At 39.1% G+C, this 26363-nt stretch overlaps 1 protein-coding gene across 3 annotated transcripts; it reads right to left on the reverse strand.

The window, feature by feature from the left end:
- Window positions 1–408: 408 nt before the first annotated feature.
- TIAL1 (TIA1 cytotoxic granule associated RNA binding protein like 1) lies at window positions 409–21775 on the reverse strand. 3 transcript variants are annotated; one of them, XM_075107376.1, is made up of 12 exons: window positions 21385–21775; window positions 14450–14546; window positions 10970–11119; window positions 10605–10659; window positions 10207–10294; window positions 8232–8307; window positions 4540–4648; window positions 4143–4238; window positions 3971–4055; window positions 3563–3686; window positions 2924–3063; window positions 409–2003 (listed from the first exon to the last, which is right to left on the reverse strand). In XM_075107376.1, exons 1-12 carry the CDS (start codon window positions 21411–21413, stop codon window positions 1886–1888), a joined length of 1167 nt encoding a protein of 388 aa, XP_074963477.1. In that variant the 5' UTR covers window positions 21414–21775; the 3' UTR covers window positions 409–1885. The 3 variants fall into 3 exon arrangements, with proteins under 3 accessions (XP_074963477.1, XP_074963478.1, XP_074963479.1); XM_075107377.1 differs by having other exon boundaries at window positions 10970–11068; window positions 21385–21684; XM_075107378.1 differs by lacking the exons at window positions 10207–10294; window positions 10605–10659; window positions 10970–11119; window positions 14450–14546; window positions 21385–21775 and adding an exon at window positions 8773–9091.
- Window positions 21776–26363: the final 4588 nt, after the last annotated feature.

Raw genomic sequence — 26363 nt, forward strand, 5'->3', positions numbered from 1 at the left:
TTTCAACCTGATCTAAAAGTCAAGGTACTATTAAGCATGTCAAGTAGAAGAGGAGGAAAAAACCTCATGTGATTTGCTACAGCATTAAGTGTAGTTACTTGCACAACCTGGCTGGGTTTAACAAAACTGCAAGTTTCCATTTCAAAACCTATTCTAACTTGCAACACCTGCATGGCAAGAAACAGAAAAGAGAAAATATGTGGCTTCTCAGACACTCTTTTAGAACTATCACCTCTAAAATCAAACATTGTTTCTTTTAAAATGCAAGTTTGCTTCACTGAACTATCACTGCAAATCCTACGTTTTTTTTTTTAATTGTGCCTGCCTCAGTGTATTTCAGTATACAGCTGAAACACTTGCACCCCCTAGCTGTCACAGGTAAGACACAGTACTTATATCTAACTTACATTCATTTTCAACTTCAAATTTATTGAGGCAGTTTATATCAATGTATCCATAAAATAATTCAGAAATAACCCAAGTATACCATTTAAACATCTTCATGATTTATCCATTTATACACTCAGTACACAGACAACCCAGCCTCTGTACAGGTTCGTCACATGCAAACCACCCATAAAGACAAAAACTTTAATTAAAAATAAGTCACAACTCAGTGTACTGTTTCAACTGCATCTCCATTTACCAAATGGCACATTGAATATTCTCTAAAATAAGATGTTTTTAACAATCTTGTTAAAAAATTCTTGGGCAAAATATTTCTAGACTTAAAAAACATCAAGATTTTTCAAAACACTCAAGATACTATATAACCTATGATAACCTTGAAATAGGTTTACAAGGTTGTTAACCAAGGTATTTACATACCAAATAATGTAAAGCAAAAACTTTGTATTTCTAATGACAAAAAGGTGATGCATTAAAGATTTATGAAATTAAAATTAAGGCTCTTTGTTATAGTTCTTTATGTAACTTTACATAATAGCCAACTTTGGAAATGTCAGTCTCACACATTCTTGTCAATCTACTGCATTTAAAGCAGTAGAGTATATTAAGTATTACTCTGAATAATTACATTGCTACTTCTATGTTTGAGCATGCTTTTGAAACACTGTAATTATGAAATATTTACAATGTGTAGCTTTCAAACTTTATGTAAAAGCACAAGTATGGCTGTCTGATTTGAATACAAACAACATACTTGCAATAACGTTTTTACTTCTCAAAATTAAATGCAAATTACTACAGTCTTAATAAGCAAACCAGCTCTGAAGTTTTCATGTGTGCCTGAATGTGGACAGTAAAAATTATGTGAAATTATTCAGACAGTACTGTTTTTCACTTTAGACTGACCTACTCTTTGTATCAGACTGTCTTTAAGCATGTAGAAAAATTAAATATTTTTTTAAAAAATTATTCCAAGACCTACATATACTTTCTGAGCTATGCCCATAAGTTTCTTGAAAATTCAATACTGTCTAGCAGGTTGTAACGATTGGTCCACAGTTTATTTCAGGACGTGTGTTCAACTTGCCGTTTTTCAACATCATTTCTCTTAAAAAGCACAGTGATATAAAACACTGAAGACAGAACAAAAAAATGGAATGGTAACCTAAAGATCAAATTCATCAGCCGTTTCTCCTACTATATCAAAATTTGTAGTCAGAATTGTCTTTATTGACTTTATTTTCAATTTTTGTACACAAAGAAAAACATGTTCATATCCATCATGAACAAAAACTTAAAAAGGCAGAACTAGAAGACATTTGTGTCCTTCACCAAAGCAAAGCTGTGCTAAAGGTTCCAAACATTTCCATTTTTAAAATAAATATTTTCTTTTTTCATTGTCTACATTCCAGTCTTCAGAATGTCACTGGAAACTGCAGCCTATCATGAAATACACACTTTTAAACAGAGTCCCAGCTCACTGTGTTTGGTAGCTTGCCATACCATACCCAGCTTGGTTAGGTATTACAGGAGCACCTTGTCCCTGGGCAGGTTGAGCACCAAATCCACCCATCCAGGCAGCAGATGGAGATTGGCTTAAAGAGAAACAAGATGGTTAAAAAAAGGAAAGAAAAAAAAAAAATCACGCAAGGCAGTCAAGTTATTTACAAGACAACAGACTAAAAAAAATAAAAACATACCTCCTACACTACTATTCATACCGAAATAGAACAATTTCTTCTTCTCTTTAATGAGTAATTCAGGTTAACTGTTACAACATGTGATTCTTGAAAATATCATACGCTTTTTAAGAACAAAGAGAAAAAATCCCCACAAACCTTGGGTACTAGTTGCATAGGACAACCGCCTCCAAAGGAATGTACATACGCAGGTGGCTGTAAGTCAACATCAGTGATGCAGAAATGCAAAAAATTCTCAACGCCTAATTGGCATGAATACCAGTAACAGGTTTATAAGAGCTTAATATGTTTAACTGGCAAGAGATAATTAAGGATTACGCAAACAAAGAAGTTATTTTAAAATTATGTTTAAAAAAGTTGAAGACTGAAGTCTTCATGAGATCACGAATTAAAAGCCCACCCAAATTCTGAAACTGCACAAGTTAAAAATGTGAGTATGTAGATTCTTCTCTCCAGGGTTATGAACCCTTTAGGTAGATACCCAGGCTCCCTGGTTCACATACCAGTATCCACCGCTACAAGTCAGAATCCAGAAAATTTTTAGATATCAGACAAGATCACCATCTAAAACTCTACCAGAGAAGTCTTTGTGCCTTGAGTCTCAAAACATCCATACACATGAAATGTGTGATCGAGCACAAGTCATAGTGACTCACCACCCCATTATTTAGTTCACTGTAATCATTAAACATAAGCTTAAGCACGCAGGAGTCCACCTAGGGCTTGAAACCTTGTGCAACCCTTGAACCGAATGAGCCTGAAACTCAGATATAACATTCTTGGAATATTCTAAAAAATTAAATATAATTACTCACTCTACTCCAAAACCCTGTTGATTCCATGCTTGGCCATACATTCCATATGATGGTACTTGCCACCCATTAGCCATATATTGCCCATACTGTTGTGGATTTCCATACACTTGGCTCCATTGCCCCCACTGACTGTAATCCACCTAAGGAGAGAATAATTCATAGTACTTCAGGTTCTAGAGATGGACTACATTCCTTTTGTGGTGCTAAAGGTAAAATTTTTTACTGTATCAATCAAGTGGCTAAAATAAGCAATAATGAGAACAGAAAAATAAATAAGACATCACTGTGACTTAATAAAATCCTTGTACGGAAAACCGTGTTTGTGCGCGTTTGAAATACCAAAGAGTATTTGGCTGAATAGTCACCTAGTCTGCAGTAAGTGAACTAACAGGAACCAGAACTACCTCAAAGTTTCTCCCTATCTTCAATCATATCCAGAAGACAGTAACAGATATTCCATCAAAATCACCAGCCCAATTTGATGAACAACTGGAACATAAGACACAACTGGAACTGAGACCAAACATGGAATTTTGTAAGAACTCTGCCACAAGATTTAGCTGCTATAACTGGGAAGGCATTACAGGTATATACACAATTGCTGTTGTGATACAATGAAAAGTTTAAAAGAGCAGTTACCTGTTGGAAGTTTTTAGTCATATCAGGGGATTCTTTACCCCAATAACATTTAACAACGTGTCCTTCAATTGTGGTTCCATTAACTGAAACAATAGCATGTGCTGCACTTTCATGGGTTGAAAATCTAAAGAATGTAAAAACAAACTCATGTTACATGTAATAGTACTTTCACCTGAATGTTAAAAAACTGAGTCCATACATACAGGAAATCCAGAGAAAAAGATCTGCTTTCACAGATATTCATCTTCTCAGGTAAAAAGATTGGTGGCCACTTTTAAAAGTTCCAAATTTGTCTATGAACATATGGTGACAGCTTTTAATGTATCAGCAGAAGTCCAATCAAGTGAAATTACAGCAAGATGAAACATTACTACATGAACAAAATCACACTTTTTCCTCTGTCCGTACCTGACAAATGAGTAACCTTTTTCTGGAAACACCCTTATTTCCATAATCTGTCCAAACGGTGAAAAGGTCTGTCTCATAAGTTGATCTACAACATATAATGTTTTTGAATTAGTGACCATTATGGTGTCCAAAAAGCTTCAATAATAAAAAAGTACAATAAAACAAGTCATACCTGTTAGCCCAGAGGCAATTCCTCCACAGTACACAGTACAGTTTTTTGGACTTGACTGGTTTACTACATCTTCAAATCTCAATTGTTTTGTATTATCTACAAAGACAGAAGGCTGTTTTAAGCAGTAAGCTAACAGTAAGCACAAAGCCCCAGATACTTACCTTGTACCCAGTTATGAATTATACATTTAACAAACACATCCAATATTTTATGACAGACCAGTAGTGCCACCACTACACTGATATAATATACCAGAAAAATCTATCCTTTAAGATTTGGAAGTCAAGCTAGATATGTAATTAAGTGACATGATTTTGGCGGCATCATGTTTTATTCCTCCATTGAACAGTGCCACGCAAGACAGCAAACACAACATAGCATTACGTGAAGGTCTTACTTTCTTGTGTACTTTTGGGGGCTGGTGGTTTCCGTGTTGCCCAGTTAGTTCTGATTTGACGGCCTCCCAACCACTGGCCTCCCATGTGTACAATAGCATTTTCTGCATCCTAAAGAGGTTAAAATAAAGATTATGAACACACCCAAACAGAAGTAGATTTGTACATACTTCTTAAGAAAGACTTGGTTGTCAGTTAATTCTATTGACAAAACCAATACTGGTACAAAAAATTATACGAAATTCTCAACAACCACAGCAAGCGGCCAATAATTAAGTAACATGAAGCCAACTGGTTAAAGAGAAGGCCCTCAGAAGTGACTTGGTAAAACCTTCCTCCCATCCCCATTCTCTACACCCAGGTTAGAAGCCAACTACAATCATACATACACTACCTTTACACAACAAGCATCTGTATTAGAATATTTGAAGGCTGCCCAAAAAAGTACGAAGGTCATACAGAGGCCATAAGCAATTACTGAAATAAAGCAACTATTATTTTAGTGATATTTTAAAAACCAAATTATTTTGCCAATTAACGGTATTAAAAATACACAAAAGTATATTTAATAGTAACAGATGAAAAGTCAGGAAAGAATTCTTAATCATCAAAATCCCTCACTGAAAAATTTCTCAGATGTAACCCATGTAACATTTATACCATGCAGCACATGTTTGCAAAAGACATTGTATAATGAGATCTGAGTGTGTTTTTTCAGAATCTTAATATGCACTAAACACAATAGGCCAAGTTTAAGTAGAAAAATCTTAAGTTCTGGAAAGGCTGAATGGCAGTTACTAAGAAACTGTAACACTGAGATCAAATAGATTGCACATAAGTTTCCTTTAATTTATTATTTGCACATCCCTCTGCCCCATCCTCTCTTCTGCCCTCTGGAGGCATGCAGCTTATGGCTGAGCATAGACTGCTTTGTAAGTTCTCTAAATATTAAATATTAAAGTCATTGTATGAACACACACAAACAAGAGAGTCCATGGCCCACGTGGCTTAACTTCTTCTCTTGGGCATGAATTAGAAGACAATCTTTAACTTCACACTGAAAGCAGAATGTCTAGTAAGCAAGGGATAAGTTTGCTAATACTTGCAAGAAGCAGCTTTCCCCCCAACCGCTTTGAAAGAAGAGAGTCAGAGCAAATAGTACATATGTTTGAAATGCTTTTCCAGGGGCACAAAGCTTAAGAAAAAAACACCAAGCACAAGGGACAAAGAGAACATGGACAAGTTAAAGGTGAGCTGCTAGCATTGCCCTGCCTCACACTGAAGACTTCCAGCTCTAACAGACTTGTCTCAAACTCAAATCACTCAGGACCTTTATCCTCCTAATTACATAGAGTACTCATTTTGAAGACAATACATAAATACAAAAAAGAAACTATGAAAGATGACCAATAAGGGGGGTGGGGGGAAGACAAACAAAACACTTATTCAAACACCCTCACTCCCAAAACATAACGAGTAAGTTGCAAACTGACTAGGAAAGGAAACTAGCTCTAGTGAATCTTGCTGCCAGTCCTGAGGACCATGGCTATGACAAAAATGGAACAGAGCCCATGCCATAACTGCTCCAGTTCAGTGTAGGAGTGTAATTTTCTCATAACTTTGGTGTTCACTAAGACCTCAGGCTGGAGTACCTGAAATCGAGGAAGACATGCCCCTTCCCCAAATCTAGCAGGATGACAATAAATTCTGAAAAACAGGCCTTAAACTACCAGCTCAGGATAGTCATGTAACAACTCTATCAGGGCAGCTGCTGTTTGAATGAACAGCAATAAGGACACAAATTCTAGAAGTACTCTTTAGTATTACATTTAGAATTAACTCACTAATTTTGCAGAATGAATACGGATTTTAAATTGGAGCTTTTATGGCTCAGTGTTAAAAGAGTGCAGTAACTTGCATTCTGTATGACTGTTGTAGCACTTCCCCTACGGTCACAGAAACCAAACACAACCATATGGTAAGGGAAGAGGGGCACAAGGAATTAAGACATCTATTCCTCTTGTCTATTTCAGCTGCAACACAAAAATCAATAAAGTGTGAGTGGAAAAATACATTAAACCAACACATTCAATTGTAGTATCTTATGACATTTGCCAAACTGTAGAAAAGAAATTCCAACTTTTCTTCTGATTAAGATTCAGCTCCAGATAAGTCTTACAGAAGACAGAAAAATAATCTTGACATGTAGGACTTCTGACTGCACAAAACTGGCTTATATGCCTAAAATCCTTAACTGTGTGTGTTTTTCCTGTGCAAAATATTTAAGTGATTTAAACAGTTTCCCCATGTTGTCCTAAACACATAGCTCACTATTCCAAATAATTTTCACAATTTTCTTACACTGTCAAATATTTAACTTCCAAATTACCAAGAACTATTTGCTGAGTCAACTGTATTGGTACAAATGGTAGGGCATATCACTATTTTTATCAGTACTATACTGATTAATTCTACAAATAACATCTTTAATATCTGTGTCAGAAAGGGATACTAGTCACTTGTTAGAAGCATTTTTTCCTAAGCATCCATAACATTATCCATTATGTAACACTACCCAACACAAAACCAAGAACCACCTTTAAGTTTTACAATATCCATGACCAAAATGCTTCGGAAGTACAGAATCAACTCTTAGCTGCAAATTAATTGCTCAACACAAAGAACCATCTTAGATTTCAAAGCATTCTAACAACTCAAGCAAAAGACCAACCAAGAGCTTTACTGAGATGCAGACCTCAGGCAAATAAATCCAGCCATACTTCAGTGTATAGAATCATAGAATCATTAAGGTTGGAAAAGACTTCTAGGATTATCAAGTCCAACCATCAACCCAACACTACCATGTCGCCTAAACCATGCCCTGAAGTGCCAGTCTACATGTCTTTTAAATACCCCCCGAGACAGTGACTCCACCACCTCTATGGGCAGCCTGTTCCAATGCCTGACCATTCTTCCAGTAAAGAAATTTCTCCTAATATCCAATCGAAACATCCCCAGACGCAGCTTGAACCGTTTCCTCTCATTCTATTGCTAGTGACCCAGGAGAAGAGACCAACACCCACCTTGCTACAGCCTCCTTTCAGGTAGTTGTAGAGAGTGATAAGATCTCCCCTCAGCCTCCTCCAGGCTAAACAACCCCAGTTCCTCAACCTCTCCTCATAAGACACTTGGTTGCATCAGGTCCCTGGAAAGATCAAGCTTTGGCATGAACCTAAACCTGGCAAACACCAAACCCTGCTGTGCAGCATGGCACCACAATCCTTAGGACAGAGGGCTCCAGGGTGTCGTTTTGCAGAGGCTCCTACCTTATATGGGGAACTGCACCAGGCCTGACATGGTGCCGTAGCTCCAAGACCCAAAGCACTACTGATTGGCACCCAACCCACTGCAGCACAGATGGTTCCACAGACTAAGCTGAACTACCCCAACACACCCAAACAAGCTCTCTATGTTCAGGAATCTTCTTGCACAATGTTCTCACAGCATCACTGTCATCTGAATTGTTTCAACCCTTAACCACAAATAACGGAAGCTTTTGATTAAAGTAAATGTCCTGCGCAGGCAAATTCATTTCCCTTGGGAAAGTCTGATACATAATGAATATATAAACAAAGAGGCCAAACCAGAAGTGGAAAATAGGCAATTATTTTGAATTTACGTTGTGATTACTCACCAGTTTGTTATAAAAAGATACAAAACCATAGCCTTTTGACTTTCCAGTTGCCATATCTTTAACTACCCGTGCATCCCTGTGAAAAGAAGCACAGCTATATGAGGGTAGTAGTAACAACCTGCAAAATAAAAACTAAAAGGAACCACACACACTGTATTGTGAGCATAATTTTCTCTTCTAAATTCAGTTAGCCCTAAAACTACAATCATTCCTGACCTCTCCCTATTGCTTCTTTACCTGTTAGAAAAAAGCAGTAGGACAAAAAAAATAACATGTAATAAACATGCAACCTATCCACATAACCTATACTGGCTAGAACTAGAATGTTCAAATTTGAAGTATAAGAGAAACAAAGTTTCCTTTTCTAATATTCTATTGGCTAGGGTCCTCTAAGGTTTACTGTTCTATAAATTACTGTAACAATTCTATCTAATTTACCATGCATTCTCTAAATAGATAAATGTCTTCTGCCTAGTGATACAAAATATATGAAATATTAAAAAATCGAAAAAGAGGAAAAAATAGGAATTAAAAGGCATACATGGCCTGTTAACAGATTTCTTTATTTTTCTTGGTCAATTCTCTACCATCATTTTGGAGTTTGGGTAGCTGTAAATTTTGAAAAATTGACATTTTCAGAAATTTAAGAAAGGAGAATAAAACTAACAACAATGCTAAGCACACCAGTACGAAAACAACAAATTTACACAGAAATTTTAGTGAGTAAGTTAAAATGATTGGAAATATAGAACTGCACTGAATATAGAATGTTAAAATGTAAATACTAAAATATGTATATATAAATAATGTATAATAAGAATAAATAGAAATGAGAAAAAATCTACAACTGAGTTCCAGTGTGCACAGTTCCTTGCAGTTAGCCTTCAAGATCCTGTCCATTCTTATGAGCAATTCTGCAAAATAACCAGAATGCTATTACTTTTAATTGTGACTTGGACTTTAGAAAAACTGCAGGTCTCAGGTATAAATATAGATTGAGAAACAGAAACCTGAATTATTCTCTTTAAATTGATTTTTAAAACAGTACTACTTACCACATTAAGAGACAAAAAAGCAAAGTAAACAAAACAGCAGAGGTAAGAAATAAGATATGATTCATTTAAAAATATGCGTACAGAACAAGAGAAAAATAAGAATTTTGTTCTTAGAAATATATTCCTGTAAAATAGTACAAAAACATTCATGTGCAACTTCGAATGATTTTTATAAAGATAAACTGATAGATTAACAGACTTTTTCATAGCAGTACTCTTAAGGACATATACACTTTAACATTCAAAGATTCTTGTAATGTTAAATATATTCAGTTAGAACACCAGGTGATTTAGCATCACCTGAATTATCTATGAGATGTTTAAATAAACATTCTCTTAACTGGCAGAAATGTGCACATATTGTAAATCTACCATTTTTTAATTTAAATATTAAAATTTTAATTGATCCCATTATCATCCAAAAAAGTAGATTTCATTCTCATAGAGTATTAGATTTTCTCAAAACATTCACAGGTTATTCAGCTAGCTGCTTCATAAAATTATATTCTAATTGCCCGGTTTTCTACATTGCCTATGAAATGCAGCATGAATGCATACAAAATACACTGAAGATGCAACATATATCAGTTGTCAAGTCACTACTCTGCACACATTTTGAACAACAAAAAGTCATGCTTAGGAACAGTAATTAAATTTTAATAAAAAGTTGAAGGACATTAGCATATAAATTAGGTTAAAAGCACATTGCTTTCAGCAAAACCAGAGCACAATTACATTACTCTATTTACAAGCATGATATATACTGAGATGAAACAATAACCCCTCTTTACTGCCCACCCAACATAAGGAAATTAACATCAGAAGTTATCTAAAAAAAGATAAGAAATAACATTTCAACTCAAACAAATTTTCACTGTCATTTTCTAACTGACATTGGAAGTGTTTATTATGATACTTACGATATTTTACCAAAAGGAGCAAATGCTGACTTGATGTCTTCTGTTGTTATTTCTGGACTTAAATCCCCAACGAACACATGGAAGTGATCTGAAAATAAATAATTTACTAATCAAATATTTAACTGCTATCTAAAATTTCAACTCCTGAGAAAGTGATGCTCTGTACACAGCACTGGGAACCAGGAACGCCCAGGATTCCATTTGATGAGCAGCAGCAATTTAATCTGTCCACTCCAGTTTCCCCAGTTGTAAAGCAGAAACAGAAGAATTAGTTTGCAAAATTCTATTAAACACAAGACAGGAAGGAGAAAAATTATGCTGAAATGCATTTACGACAAATCATTACCACATTGTGAAGGATTTGTTTAGAAGTGATACTGTGGCATTACTTTACTTACTGGATGTATCTTTTTTCTGGCTACTTGGTGTTGTTGCCCAGTTTACTTTGACCTCCTGAAAATAAGTATAATATTTAGTATAAATTAACAAAATTCTTACATTTTATAAGTTCATTCAAGGGTGGGTAATAACTGCCAATGTTTACAAATCATCATTCGATATAAACCGCTGTAGTAACTAGAACATCACAAACTATGTTTCCTAAACAAGATTTACTTTTTTAAAATCAGTATTTTTAAAATATTACTCTAACAATATTTAACCTTGGTAAACATCTTCAACAAAATGAACGCCCTACACTTTTATTAATATTTTTACATAAACCAAATTCCTTAAATCTAAGTTTACAATGTAAGCAACTTACCTTTCCCAAAATTTTTCTCCCATTCATAGCAGCTAATGCAGCAGCTGCATCTCTGTGTTCATAAAATTCCACAAAGCAATAAGGGTCATTGCTTGTATGCTGCAAAACAGAAAATCCAACAGAAGAGTTGACCCTTCTGCTATCGGGTTGCTGAGAAGAAAATCCAGGAAAATATATTACTTATAGCTAGAAACTTTAAGAATGATTTGCATTAGATTTATGAAATAGCCTTTGACATTACACTTAAATGCAAGAATTAAGATGGACTTTTATTAAAGATCTAGCAATTTCTGAAGTATAGTTTACTTTGTATGAGGGCTCAGTACTTTAAGTTTACTAAACTAAAAATAACTCAACTACAAGAAAAGTGATCTGCAGACTGGATGGAAGGGGGGGAAAAGAGGGAAGAACAGAGAAGAACAAAAATGGTCTTCTGCGTCATATATATACACTGAAAAGCTGGAAAGGCTTGTTCCCCAGATACATTTTTGCCTATTTTCTCTCTCCTCCTACTTAAGTAGTCTTTCCTTTTATTTGCCTGAAAATCACTAGCAGACAGCAGCCTTAAAGTTGCATATTCCAAACCTCAAGTGAAAAATGTATACCCAGCAACTGGGAAACATCCCTTCAAAAGGGCTCAAAAGTTTGACTGAGGGAAAAAGATATTAATCAACTGATCATTACTCTGTTAAATCTTAGGTATAACCTGTTTTTGTAGGATGGCCTATCGAATCACCTTTAAAAATACTGATAAAGCTCACTGAGGTATTAGGTGTACCAGAGTATTAAGTGCAAAGAACGTAAAGTTTTCAGAAGAGTTGATCAAGTAAAAATGATGATTAGAATGCCAACTTTAACACTGGATTTAATCTGCCTCAAAGATGTAATGAGCACAAAAACTAGAGCCTTACACCAAAACGTCTGCATTAACTACTCTGCATGTACATAGATCAAAAGATGATAAACACTAATATTGAACTAAAATTGTTTCTTGCATGGACACAGAAGGGTCTAGCACATAAAGAAACTGCTCTGGCACCAGTATCCTTGTGTACCAACCTCCCCCAGTGTCAGACAGACCACAGCTCTCACACAAGTTAAGAGTAGGCCTTTACCAGTTTTACTGATTAACTTCTGAAAATTCACACCCATTTACATGGGCAAAGAAATCCTAATTTGCCCTGCAAAACTGGATTGTACATATCCAAATATAGTTTTGTCTTCACGTAAACAAGGGAAGCTATTAAGATCTAACAGCTGAACTGATCACAAGGCCTTTATATACCTAAAACGATAAAGTAGTCTGAAGTCATCCTTCTAAACACTGTCAGTACTAGGCATCTCTGACTGATGCAAAATGAACAGACAAGAGAAAATATACGTAAGATTATAAAAAAAAAGTTTAAGTCACAACAACCATGAAGTGCTCCAAAAGCTCAATCACCCAAGATGCCCCAAAACAGTAAGCCTTGATTCACCCCCCTTCCCATACTACTTTCCTGCTGCAATGAAAACAAGATTTGGAAAAACCATTTAAGGCATTAGCAGATTCAGCACAGTTTATGCTTCAACTGAAGTGCAATTTTACTTTCAGATTGTATGTGGGGTCTTCTTTCACACTAAGAACTTGTCTGAACACTAGAATAGCCTCTTTTGCAGATGCCCAGATCTTTAGGTGTTGAAGATACCTGTAAATATGCTAGTCACACCATCCCTCTGAGTATTATATACCCCCAAAATAAACACATGACACATTCACGTCACATATTTTACAAGTGAAAAAGAGTGAGCAAACAGTTGATACAGCTGGCTAACAAGGGGGAAAAAAAACTCACAAAAGGGAAACATGTAAGGTATAAACTTGATGGATGGTGGTAATAACAACGGACAGGTAAGAACCACTTTAATGTAACTCAGTGCCTACGAAAAGTCTGCAACACCCTGATAAGAAGGATGGACAATATGGACAGGTACTTTGACAGCTAGAAGCACTGCAGCTGCAGGCCAGTTCCCGTCTAGAATCCAACCTGCACTTGCTGACTGTTTGGTGACAGGTGCTAAGGTCAGCAGAGTGCATTCACCTCCGTATGACTGAATATAGCTGCAAGTAGCTCTTTGTTTATCTACTTATTTCATAAAGATGTGTCACTTGTTATTTCTATGGTTATGTAAAAATCTTAAAACCACAAAGCCTAAATCAAGGTAAAATGACTGTTGGATTGTCTCATCTGGTTCTCAAGAAATTAAACTGGTGCTAACAGAGCAGCAGCACCTTAGTTCTGAAGACTATATGAATCAAAACTTTCTTCAGAGAAAAACCTAACAATTTTTGCTGTTATCCTGTGTAGTTATCCTTCTTCAATAACCTTTTAGAAAATGTGGCAGAGCTCTTATCTTCACCAAGAAGTCTGAATGAAGTGCTACATGGGAAATTAAGTTAAGACAAAGATATGAGTGATTAAACAAGCATCGGGTGGATAATAAGCAGCTGAAAAACACCAAAAATCAGTGTCTCACATTGGCAGGAAAAGACTACCACAGAGGAGTTACTAGTAGTGTTCCTAAAGAAATCTGGTCGCAAGACTTGCCTTTTAATACTTTCATTAATAATCTTGACCAAAAAAACAACGTGACTGTCGTCCGGAAATCTGTAATTACAAGTTAGTATGAAGTATAAGACGTAGTAAAAAGAAGGAAGAGCATACAGAAAACCAGAGTTGAAGAACCAAAGTTTAAACCTAGCAAAAGTTCCGATTAGTCCCTGCCTCCTCGAAGGTTATCAGTTATAAATGCAGAAGGAAGGAAAAATATTACGGAGTGATAAGTTGCCTAGGATGTGACAGCAAGACCACAGAAATGGCTACCAACCCTAAACGTACCAAAGTATTTTACAATGAAGAGAAGAAAGTATCATACTTACCACCAGTTTGTACAAAAGACCTTATCTGGAATACTACGGAAATTTTGTCAACTTTGTTTCAAGAAAAATTAATTTAAGAACACACAGGTGCAGACAAGAGCTATTCGCACAGGCACAGAAGACGCTCAGGAAGAACAGAACTTATTTTGAAGGATTTTTTACTTTTCATCCACAGTGAAGCAGCATTTGACAGGGAAAAGAATTACTGAGGCTCATGTTCAGATAAATTGAAAAATGTACAAACCAGACATGAACAACACTTAAAACAATAAGGTTTCTGATCATCAGAACAACTTTGTTCTGAAAAGAGGGGGTAACAATCCTTAAAATAAAGTGGAAAATCATCATCAGCTGGTAAAAGGTACATCAGGGCTACAGGCAAAATATAGGACTACACAACAGGTCTCTTCTACAAAAAGTTATTTCAAAAGGCAAATACAATCAACCTAAAAACACCACTACCAGTAATGTCAAAAGAAGCCCCCAATTCCATTTATTTTGGACAACTTTATCTTAAGTTACATTATATTTGCTACCCCTCAGGATGTGGAAAGCCTTACCTCTGTTATCATTTTACAGCTTTTGCATGGTCCAATCTGGCTGAATAACTGAAGTATAAGAACTTCAGTCACATCTCTGGAGAGGTTTCCTACATAGCTACACAAGGAAACAAAAACACCAATGTTTTAAATCAGAAATTTCATATTTTTAAATGCAATTATGATTTTAAAATCTTAAGTTACTATTAAAAAATCTCCCTTTAAACATGCCAGGTATCTTAAAGACAGTATTTGCAAATTATTTCATGATATAGTTTTAATACAGCATTCATGTGGTTTCTAAATCATAAAGCTGGCCACACAACTGAGAACATGAAGCTTGATTCAGACATAACACTGCACACCGATATCTAGTGCCAATTGTTTCTTTGGCAGAGAAATGTCAAAAGCAGGAGGAACACTGCTCAAGAATGTTGGGTAGAACAGCAACCACCTGGGCAAAGATGTTTTACATTTCACTTCCCACTGAGTATCTAATCAAGACTACTTCTGAATTTGGGTATGAACCCACACCAACTCCTATTAGTTCAGTAGTAGCTATCAGGCATAAATTGGGCTGCCTTGCAAGCACCAACTCAATTTTTCTGTTTTCCTGAACATTTGGAAACCCAGCCCACTCACCGATAGGCAAGGCAATTTATGCAGCATTTTGCCACAGGAATGCTCCGCACAGCATCTATCTCAACAGCTACCACCTCTATAAAATTTCCCAAGATTTTGGCAGTGTTATTTTAATACCACCCATACTCCCTGATTTTTTTATTTATAAAACCTTATAAATAATTCCAAGCTTTGAAATACCTATCAAGTTTAGGCAGTCGTAGATTTACCCAGATAGCCAGAAATCCAACAGCAGAGTTTTAGAACTACTTCTACATACTCTGCTAGACTTTAAACTTACAAAAAAGTAAAACCAGGAGACAGAGGTGGCTGAGAAAATCATGCAGGCGAAACTGAACAGTTAAAAAAGTGACCAATTTGTAATCGAATTATAAATGAGAAAGGCCTGTCACAGCAACAGAACTCAGAAGTCATCAGCACAAGGACATTCGTTATCTTTACAAGTAAGCCTGTCAAGACAAAGTATTCAGATGCAACCAATAACAGGAGCAGCACTTTTGTGATTTAGCTTTTGTGTGTATACTGTTGAAACAAGATACGTTTTACTCTGGTCTATTATAGAATGTCATAATACAGTAAACTAAAGTCAATCCGAGCTGTTAACACACTTCAGTGAACATAAACGTGAACCAGCATTTCTTAGTCTATGCATAAGCCAAATTCTCAAGTACAGCAATTTACATGCACACTTCTTTTGCTTAATGGGCATCCCTTTAAAAATTTTGAAAAGCAGTTCCTGTGTTTGTCAGCTGGACTTTTATCTAGCTTCAGCAAAATTAAATGGACACTATTCGTTTTCATCTGAACACCAAACAATTATATCAACAGATTTTTGTTTATGTTGTTATTCTTTCAACAACTATGAAACAGTTCTGTGCTCTTTCAGTCAGGACTTAAATGCTACACAAGATCCAGAGTCAGTTTCTTATATATCACATCACTTGAACATCCATTAAAAGCTTTCATGTACTCATTACTTCCTTACTAAGTATGTATGAATAGAAGTCATTAACAGAAGCTACAGTTGCAGCCTGTACTATGAAGTGTTTCAGCAGAGGAGTTATAAACTGCAGAATTCTGTAAGACCCATTGCAGGACAAATTTCCCATCTCATTGACTTTTCAGTTCTCTATTCTGAAAACTTAGCAGTTAAACATTTATCCATACATTCTTTCTGAAACCTTAATTAAATTTTTGTTAATCATTCACCAAGATTAAATTATAAATCACCAATAGTTTTAAATGGAAATATTAACCTTTGCAGATACTACTAAAAATCAGATGTAAAATGTAATTACCACTAGGAATTCCCACACAAAGTATCCTTACCATTGTGAACTTATTACTAGTACTTGCTTCCTTTGTATATTGTAGAACAGAATTAGTTAACCCCATGCCTTAAGAGCATACCTGTAAGCACCTGTACAGCAGCACTGACATGAAATTAAATACAGTGAAGTCCTACTAGCATTATTTCTACGGCAAAATCAGATACAGTAAGGAGTACAATTAACACTTCAGAAAAAAATCTTAGCCTTTTCTGCATAATATTAATATGGATTTTGGAAATGCAAGAACTCTGAAAAGCAATCTCAAGAATTCCTCTTGGTCTGACAAAAAAACCAGGAAAAGCCATTCCTTAGAAATCTATACCATTAGGGTAAGACAAATTACACTAACTGCTAAAAGAGATACCAGGTGGTTTTCCAATACTGCTATGTCTTCCGCAATATAGTTGTGAGAAAGAATGTTGCAGCATAAACTTTTAACTGTAAAACAGGTTGCCTCTTCATAAAAATCAGCAGTGTAATTCTGGACCACCTGATTGCTAGATTCAAATAGGATGTTACGTCCTAATGGTCCATTAATTCTTTATACGTACATGATAAATACTGCCTTGATGTTTAATTTTACTGTAGTCAGAAGGCATTGATACCTTCACAGGTTGCTAACACTTTGACTTGAAGAATACACACGCTGAGAATACTGTACAATAAAAGGTTCACGTAACAAGGACAACACCCAGAGACCCAAATCTCTTGAACTGCATGTAAAATACGGAAATACAAACCTCTACAAATCTGAAGCAACACACTAAAAAATAAGACTTGATAGTTACTTTCATGTCTCCAAAGTAGGCTGCAGTAACATTAACTCCTTCAGTACAGTTAAAGATGACAAACCCAAACATACAAGCAAACATCTTCAGTGTACAATGTTTGAATACTATAGAACTAAGGAAAGGGATATATTCAACACATTAGGAACAGAAACCTTACCTTTCTGGAAACACAAAGCTTTCCTCAGCTGATGCTATTCACCCACCACATATCACCAGCATACTGATACACCCAGTTTTCCCCTTTCTAGCTCAATTTATATATGATGTAACATAACATAGTATTTTCTATTCTACTTTATGCAATCAAAATAAACAGAAAACACATGGCTTTTAACACGCCAATGCATGGTATTTCCATCTTTTTTGTTTGGTTGGTTGTTTTTTTTTAACACTCTAGAGGATATATTATTCAAACTTTTTAAAAATTATAAAACCCAACAGAGAAGAAACACTTACTATACTTTTATAGGCTGTTGTCTTGGTTAATGTGACAGGGCAGCAAAAGTTGTGGCTTTTTGCATACAGGCAATAGTGTTTGTTCCCTTCTGCAAGTTTGAAGCACTTAAATACCAATTAATACGCACATACAGAAAAAAACCCAAACCACACACACATATATCTCCTGATATAAATTTCAATATATTACACTTTTGAACGCTACTGATAACACAAATGTATTTAAAATTCAGAGATCTTGTAAAATTATCTAAAGAATAAAAGAAGCACCTATCAGCAAGTAATGAGTTTTAGAATTAAAGTCTTTGGCCCGAACAAAATATCCTCTGTGAAGCTAAACAGGTTTTCACTGCATCCTAGACAGGTAAGGAAGGAAGGGACATTTACAGCCACTATTAAGTCCACAAAACTCACCTACATGCTACTTGGAGAAAAGACAGTAAATGTTTTCACACTCACAGACAACATGCTAGAAAGGGCAGATTCCATATTTAAATGAAGAAAGTATGATAAACAATAAGGTAACTGATGTGGTGAAAAACCCACAGAAATTCTAGTAGCATTTCTGCCTAGTGCTAGTGAGCTACCGTAAATAAAACAATACCAAGAGAAGTCCACTCTGCAGACTCCACTAGCAGACAACATTCCTCTACAAGAGAGCTAAACTGAAAGGTTTCAGAGAATTGAATCCAGCTCCGGGTTCCCAGTTGAAGTCTTACTTCTGCACCCCATCCAAATTCCACAAACCTTAGAATACACCATGGCAAGGTAAGGATATAACAACTTGTAGGTATTCAGTGACTGCTCATGAAGCTTTTTCTAAAATTATTAATAAGAACACACAAATTTTGAACTTTTTTCCAGCTGTTTTCTTATCAGCAACAGCTGATAACATTAGCAACACATTAGGTTTCTGATAGTTTAGTTTCCACTTAGAAGTAGAAAAACAACTTTGACACAGCTTGTGATAGGAGATGCGACAGTACCCACAGAGAACAAAGCTTTCAAGTGTTCTATAAAAAAAACTCAGAAGCCCACAGCTGGTATTAGGACCAGCTAAAAAATTACACACTGCAAATTTTCTATATCACATTTGAATTGAGGGGTGTGAGAAATCCTACAAAAATGCCTCCCTTTCTCAAGCTACCTTCCAATTGTTTAGAGCAGTAAGGAAAACTTTTTGGCAAATAATACTGAACGTTACTCTTCACATTTCTATGAAGGCCTACTAGTTATGAAATGTGAGAAATAAAAATGCAAATGGTGCCTACTTTCTATATTAAGCCTCAGAAAACATTTTGAATTCTTAGAGGTACATGACTGATCTATCATGACTGAAAACAACATAATGGCCCTGGAAGTACTGCAAATATAAACAATTACTATTCCTGAGCTATTTAAGATGGGCATAAGTGTTAGGTGAACAGTGGTTAGGTAGGTTTTTCTTTTTATAATTAAAAAAAATGCTTGCAAGTGTTAAGAAAGAAAAATTCCTAACCTACAAGTTAGGTTTTCTTTCCTGAAGGAATACATAAAATACCAAATATATTCATAGAGTATAACTTCATCAACTGAATGCCTACGCACATGGTCAAATAGCTATAGAAACAATTTGTTCTTCACTTACTCCCCACCCCCCGTAAAAACAAACAAAGCCAAGTAGTTCAACTAACAATATTATTAGTTGTTCCTGGGGGCCAATGAGTTTTACTGATATTAGAAATTATAACTGCTCTATGTGAAAAGTATTACCCAGGATAATCACCTTTAAAAGATAACTTGCAATTCTAAATTTAAACATATTCCAGGTAAAAGTAGGGACAAGATGGAGATGTAAGAAATGCTAGAGCAGAATTTTTGTCTTCTATGAAAAAAGCCCTCAAATAATTACAGGAAAGTAACCCTACATGACTGTGGTTACTACAAAATTAACTACTAGGAAATTAATGTATATGCTGTTTATTAGTTTGACAAACAGAGAGTCACATGCAATAAAACATCTTGGGCAGCTGTAGAGATGCTATTTCAGACATCTTGGTACAAACGTAGATTTTCTCTTCTCAGTGATTATGAGCTAAGTCACATCATTGATGGATGTGTTAGTAAGAACCCACTCCCAGTGTGGTACCAAAACTTGTTAGCAGTAAAAGAACATCTTAAAACTTTCTCTAGATACAGCATTTATTAAAAAAAAAGGAGCCAATCAGGAGGAAAGGAACCCTGAAAATAAAAATGAGTAGAAATCTGTGTACCTTTACCCTTTCATCTCCTCTCGTTCTAAAGCAACACTCTGAAAACTACATCCACTATCCAGGCCAAGCAAACTCAAACCATTTGGGTAGTCGACACAAGAAGCATTTAAGATCTGCTTATTTACACTATGCATCTCAGGGAGGAAGGACTAAGTAAGTATTTATACAACACCATAAACAAGTTAAAAGAACTTCTGCAGACATAGGAACAAGAAAAAAAAAAAAAAACACAAAATTGCCTTGAAAAGCCTTAAATGCCAAGTCATCATTTTGTTAGTGGAAACAAACTAAAGCAATTCAGAGAGATTTTACTCCATTTCATTAGTTTCTTTAGAGTGGTCTTCAATCCAAGTTATCTTTCAAAGACTTTCTGAAGGCTACTGTCCCAAAAGCTAAATAGACAAAGATTTCATTTGCGCTGTCTTGAGCCATGTTTCTCATACGGGCAGCCTGAACGCTGGACTGTTGAGACTGCCTTTCTTATATGGACGGCCCGAACACTGTACTGTTCATACAGCACATAACACCCTTCGGCAACTGGAAATCCATGAACTAGTTAAATTAATCAACAACAGAATTATGTGCTCTCAAGTGCCTAACCATACGTATTAGCCACCCTCACAGAAGTCTACAGGGCAAAGAAAACCCATCTAAGCCATACCTGCAGAGTTGAAAAGAACTCAACAGCAACCGAAAAACCTCAAATTTATATTTTTAAACAGAAAACAGACGACAGCCACCAACTGATTAAACACCGCCTAGAGAGACACGGCCAACATCTAGTTATTGCTCTTGCCAGGGCCCAAGAGGCTGTTATTGAAGCACACTGTAAAGCACTGGAGGAAAAAGCAATTTCTCCTACCCTGCCCGCTACAGAGGGTCTCGTTTCACGGCGTCCCCCATCCCACCCACGGCAGGGAGAGCACAAAGAACTCTCCTAACGCCGGGACGGCTGTGAGGGGGACCCGAGGACAGGGGACCCGGCCCCCGCTCCCCTGGGAGAGGCTGGTGCCGGCAGGCCGGCAAGCGAGCCTCTCCCCCGGCCACTGCACACAGACCTGGCTAAACCCCGCATCCCCCCGCCACCGCCAATAGGGCGGCAGCTCCTCTTCCCCCCGTTTTCGCCCTGAATCGGTGCAGCACCGGCCCGCGCCCTCCCCGTCCGCGCCGCCGGCAGCTGCGCTCCCCGGGAGCCGCGCTCCCCTCCCCGCGGCCAGCTCCGCGCCCGCCTCCCGCCCCTCCCTCACACGCTCTCCCTCTCCTCAGGCGCCCTCCGCTCCCGGGACCCCCGCGCCCGCGCCTCCCCGCACCGCCCGGCCCGCGCCTCCCCGCCCCCACCGCAGCCCGGCCACGCACGCCTCCGGGAGCGCATCCCCCTCCCCGCCCGGCCCCCTCCGCCCCGGGCCCGCTGGGGGCTCGGTCTCCCGCTCCCGAGCGCCCCCCGCCCCGGCCCACGGCTCCCCTGCCGTCCCCTCCCCACTCACAGGGTCCTAGGCTGCCCGTCGTCTTCCATAATGGTGGGCGAGCGCCGCTCTCAGCTGCAGCCGGGGGCGGCGCCGGAGGGGGGCTCCGCCGCGCAGGGAGGCGAAGGGAAGGTGAGGGTGAGGGCCCCGGCTCCCCCCGCTCCGTCTCGCCCCCTCGCCAGGTCCCGACACCGCAACGCGAACAGGAGAGGGAAGAAGCACCACAAAATGGCCGCCGCCACCAGACACTCAGGAAGCCGCGCTCTGCGCAGCCGCGCCCCGCCGGCCCGCTCCCTCTCAGACCGGATTCTCCTCCCCCGGTCCCCGCCGCCGCGCCGCGGAGCGCGCTGGGGATCGTAGGCGCTGACGGGGCGGGCGCAAGCGCCTCGGGGAGCGGAGCCCGCCGCCCCCCTGGTCGTTGTAGTCCCGCGGCCGCGCAGCGCGGCGCTTCCCGCCGGGGCCGGGCCGGGGACGAACTACGACTCCCGGCGTGCCTGGCGGCACGGGGGCCTGCGGGGGGGGCCGGCCGCGCGGCGGCCCGCCTTCTCCCGCCGCGGGGCCAGGGCGGGCGGTGCCCATTGGCTGCCGCCGGCCCGGGAAGATTCGCTTGTCGGCGCCGCCGCCTCTCGCCGGCGCCGGGGCCGAGCAGGGTAGGGCCCGGCCCCAGGCCTGACCACCGGCCCCAGGCCTAGCCCCAACCACCGCCCCAGCCTCAACCCCAGCCCCAGGGCCGACCCCGGCTCCAGCCCCAGGCCTGGCCCCAGCCCCGACCCCAACCCTACGTCCGGCTCCCGCGGGGTGCCGCCGGCGCCAGCCTTCAGGCGCTGCCTTGGGAGGAGCTGGGGAAAGGCCGGGTTAGAACCGCAGGCCCCTGTGGCTTTCTGTCCGCTGGGGCCTGATGCAGAAGTATACGGTGGCATGTGTGTAAATGACAAATAAAGCGGTCTGATGCACCGCAGAGGGCTCACCCTGTAAGTATTGTATTGCACTGTGCTTGCCTGAGAGCAGTCCAATTTATACTGTAATTGCACATCACATTCACAAACAAAGACCGTGAGTTCAGACAATGACCACATAGGGTACCAATAATACAGCCTGGCTGTCTTCAGGTACCACCGCACAAGTACAGTATCAGTTGTAAAGATCATGATTGTTACGATATGTGTCACTCTTAAGGGGCTGGCCAAGAGCAGGGACGATGGGGAAAGAGGCCTGTCTGTCTCACTTTGTTCTATACACGCCATAATGGGATGTTTTATGGGAAGCATGCTGTAGGGCACTGTTATTTGGGACCATGAAACCAACCTCTATCACAGGCACAGAAGAAAGTGTCATTAATTAGCACTTAGAAACCCAAACAGGGTTGGTATCACAAAGCAGAAATCAGTGCCAGTAACAGGGACTCAGGACAACTGACAACAGAGTGGTGACGGTGTCTCAGAGAAGTTCTGAAGGAAGAAGCTTTGTGCGTTACCATCCTTCACAGCAATTTCAGCAGAGGCACTGAGCCATGGTTTCTGGATCCTCTGCTCCTGGAAGTGCTCTACTTTTTACATCATATATAAAAACACTTGCTAACATCATTAAACTGTTCTCACTACAAAAAAAAAAAAAAAAAACCAACCAAAAACGTTTACTAGAAGACCTTTTGTGGTGGCTTTTATTTTTCTTTATCAAGAAGTTAGGAATTGTCAGTGAGGAAAGGGATCAGAACAGCACAGGCAGTGTACTCATACAGTTACCACAGAATAATCACAGCACTCTCACTCTGGAAGAAATTCAATTTGTATACATATTGAATATTGAAGTACTTTTAAATATTCTCCCTCTTCCAAAATAGTAACATCATGAAGAAAACTGCCTATATATTTATCAAACGAGGTATTTTCATGCCTGCTGCTCACACAGTAATATTTTCCTATCTTAAACACACAAGACTGTTGCCAGGCATGTATTTCTGGAAGAAGCTATTCTAGCTCGCAGATGCAGATATAGGTGGCTTAAGTAACATTTTAAAATGTATTAAAAACCACAGCAGGTTGAATACATAAGGAATTACTGGAATACTCTAACCGTGGGTTTTGAATAGGCAAAGAACTGCGTGTAAAGAATCTGCATATCCAGCAGGGATCAAACACTTTTTTTGTCAGATACTGCCACTGGCAACAGCACTGGAAGGAGGCACGAACAACAGGGAGGGAGGTGGTGGGTGCCAGTGGCGGGGGCAAACGCCAGCTGCATATCACTTTGAAGTGGCCTGCATAGTGCCCTGCCTGCGCCCCAGTCTGAGACCTGCTATAAAACACATATTTCTATAGCACAGACAAAACTGACTCCTGATGTAAACCATCTGTGTGGCGTTCAGGAGTGCCTGCATGGGGAGCTGCAGATTAACCAACAGCACAGCAGAAGTTTGCACTGCTCTGTAGGTCACACGAAATTCACGGCTGGATCTGTGTGATCCATACCTGGCAGACTGAAGTCTTGGTGCAGTATATGCGGATTAGCAATGCCTCCTGGTAAAGTCTGTGGGCTAAAAAAGCGAATGGAGCTAGAGTACACATCTATACAAATACTAATTTAATTTAATTCCATCAGAGACACCTGATTTAAGCAGCAATGTAAAACAGTCATCTCTTTCAGAGACATGTAGTTTTGTAAAGATTACGTTATCAACATATTTTAAATATTCCACCATATGCAAAATGTCTGGCTATCTCAAAAAACCAATCAAAACAGCACTACATGTTATTCCCCTCTTCCCTTAAAAAAACATTGCACTAGAGCTTTAATAAAGTTCTGCACAAACCATCTTTGTTTCAATCCCTTTAAACCTTGGGATTTTCTGCTTTTTTTCCCCAGCACTGCCTGGAAAACTTTTTAAAAAGTAGCAAGTGAGAAAGGTCATGTCAGAAGATATACATGCCTGGATATATAGATTTTTTATATATTCAGACTAATAAGTGAAATTATTTATTTCACAGGTTTGGCTATTTGGCCTATAAGCAGTAAATTACAGGCATTCTCTGAGTGTTATGATAGTTTCCAGTGCTTATAGCTACAAGCGATGATGCAGCATGACAGATGAGGTGCTGCGAGACAGAATGGCATCATGGTGCCCGTTACCAACAAACATAAATAATGTGCATCACGGTCATAACTGCCAGGTGCCTCACAGTGCAAGTATTTTTGTTTAATGCAGCAAGAAAAAATATTTCTTTTAAATGCAGGAAAAGTTACTTCCTCAGTTCAAGCTTCTCAGATTGTATTAATCAAAACTTACAGCACTGGAGCGTCTATTTTATTCTGTTAGTCTTTTGAGAGTGTAGGAATGGTATGAAGAGCTGATAACAGAGATAATATGTGCCAAACAACTCCAGAATGAATGACTACAAAAAGTGCTTAAGAAGTTTCTTAAACCACATCATGCTTTTCCTTCCATGAAACCAAAGAGGCCTTTGGTAGGAACTCAGCATTGGTTCCCTACACCCGTCCAGGGTGTCACAGAAAACCTTCACCAAAGCTGAGAACAAGGTCAAGGAAACAGCCGGACAATTTACTAGAAAATGAAACACCGGTTGACACAAATATTGTCTTCTTGACGTGAGTTTAAAAAGCAACTAGGTTTGTTTCAGTTTCAGAGATATGTAAGGTTCCTGCAACTTATAGACAAAGCGGGTGTAGATTTAATTACATCAACATCCAAGGAGTGAAGCAATTTATAAAGCAATTATACACTGACTTAGAAATCTCCTCGAAGCACGTACTGAAAGCTAAGGTTTTCTACTAGGTTTAAAGACTGACAGATTTGCAGTATTCAAAGTGTTGGATAGCATTCATCCCAGGAGAACTTCTCTGGAAACACTGCTATGCAATTATGTTTTCCCATTTCCAAGTACCTTTTTGAGATTTGTTAATTAGCATGTCTTAATCTGTTTGAATATACCTTGATGCCTTTAGCTTTAATTTGCTAAACAGAATATTATTTAGTGTTATGAAAAGACAATAATTCATTAATAACTCATTAATTGTTTGCGAAGAGAGAAGGGCTTGTGGGTGATGTGATGGCTGGAGGCCATCCTGGGCATTGCCATCATGAAATGATAGAGTTTTCAATTCTCAGAGAAGTAAGGAGCGGGATCAGCAGAACGGCCACCTTGCACATCCAGAGGGCACTTTGGCCTGTTTAGGGGACTGATCGACAGTCCCCTGGGAGGCAGCCATGAAGGGCAAAGGAGTCCAGAAAGGCTGGACATTGCTCAAGGAGGAAACCTTAAAGGCACAAAGGCAGGCTGTCCCCATGTGCCAAATTATGAGCCAGTGGAGAAGAAGACCAGCCTGGCTGAACAGAGCACTTTGGCTGGAACTCAGGAAAAAAAGGAGAGTTTATGACCTTTGGAAGAAGGGGCAGGCCACTCAGGAGGACTACAAGGATGTCATGAGGTTATGCAGGGAGAACATTAGAAGGGCCAAAGCCCAGCTAGAACTTAATCAGGATACTGCCGTAAAAGACAAGGAAAAAATGTTTGTACATTGGCAACAAAAGGAGGGCTAAGGAGAATGTCCATCCTTTATTGGATGTGGGGGGAAACATAGTGACAAAGGCTGAGGAAAAGGCTGAGGTACTTAATGTCTTCTTTGCCTCAGTCTTTAATAGTAAGACCACTTGTTCTCAGGGTACCCAGCCCCCTGAGCTGGAAGGGATGACAGGGATGGGGAGCGAAATTAAGACCCCCAATCCAAGGGGAAATGGTTAGCGACCTGCTACAGCACCGAGACACTCACAGGTCTATGGGACCGTATGGGATCCACCCAAGGGTACTGATGGAGCTGGTGAAAGTGCCGAGCCCCTTTCCATCATTTATCAGCAGTTAGCAAATGTGATGCCTGTTTACAAGAAGGGCCAGAAGAGGATTCTGGGGATCTACAGGCCTGTCAGTCTGACCTCAGTACTAGGGAAGCAGATCATCCTGTGTACCATCACATGGCATGCACAGGAC

The sequence above is a fragment of the Phalacrocorax aristotelis genome, chromosome 12 (genome assembly GCF_949628215.1).
Source record: "Phalacrocorax aristotelis chromosome 12, bGulAri2.1, whole genome shotgun sequence".
In the NCBI taxonomy this organism is placed as follows: Eukaryota; Metazoa; Chordata; class Aves; order Suliformes; family Phalacrocoracidae; genus Phalacrocorax; species Phalacrocorax aristotelis.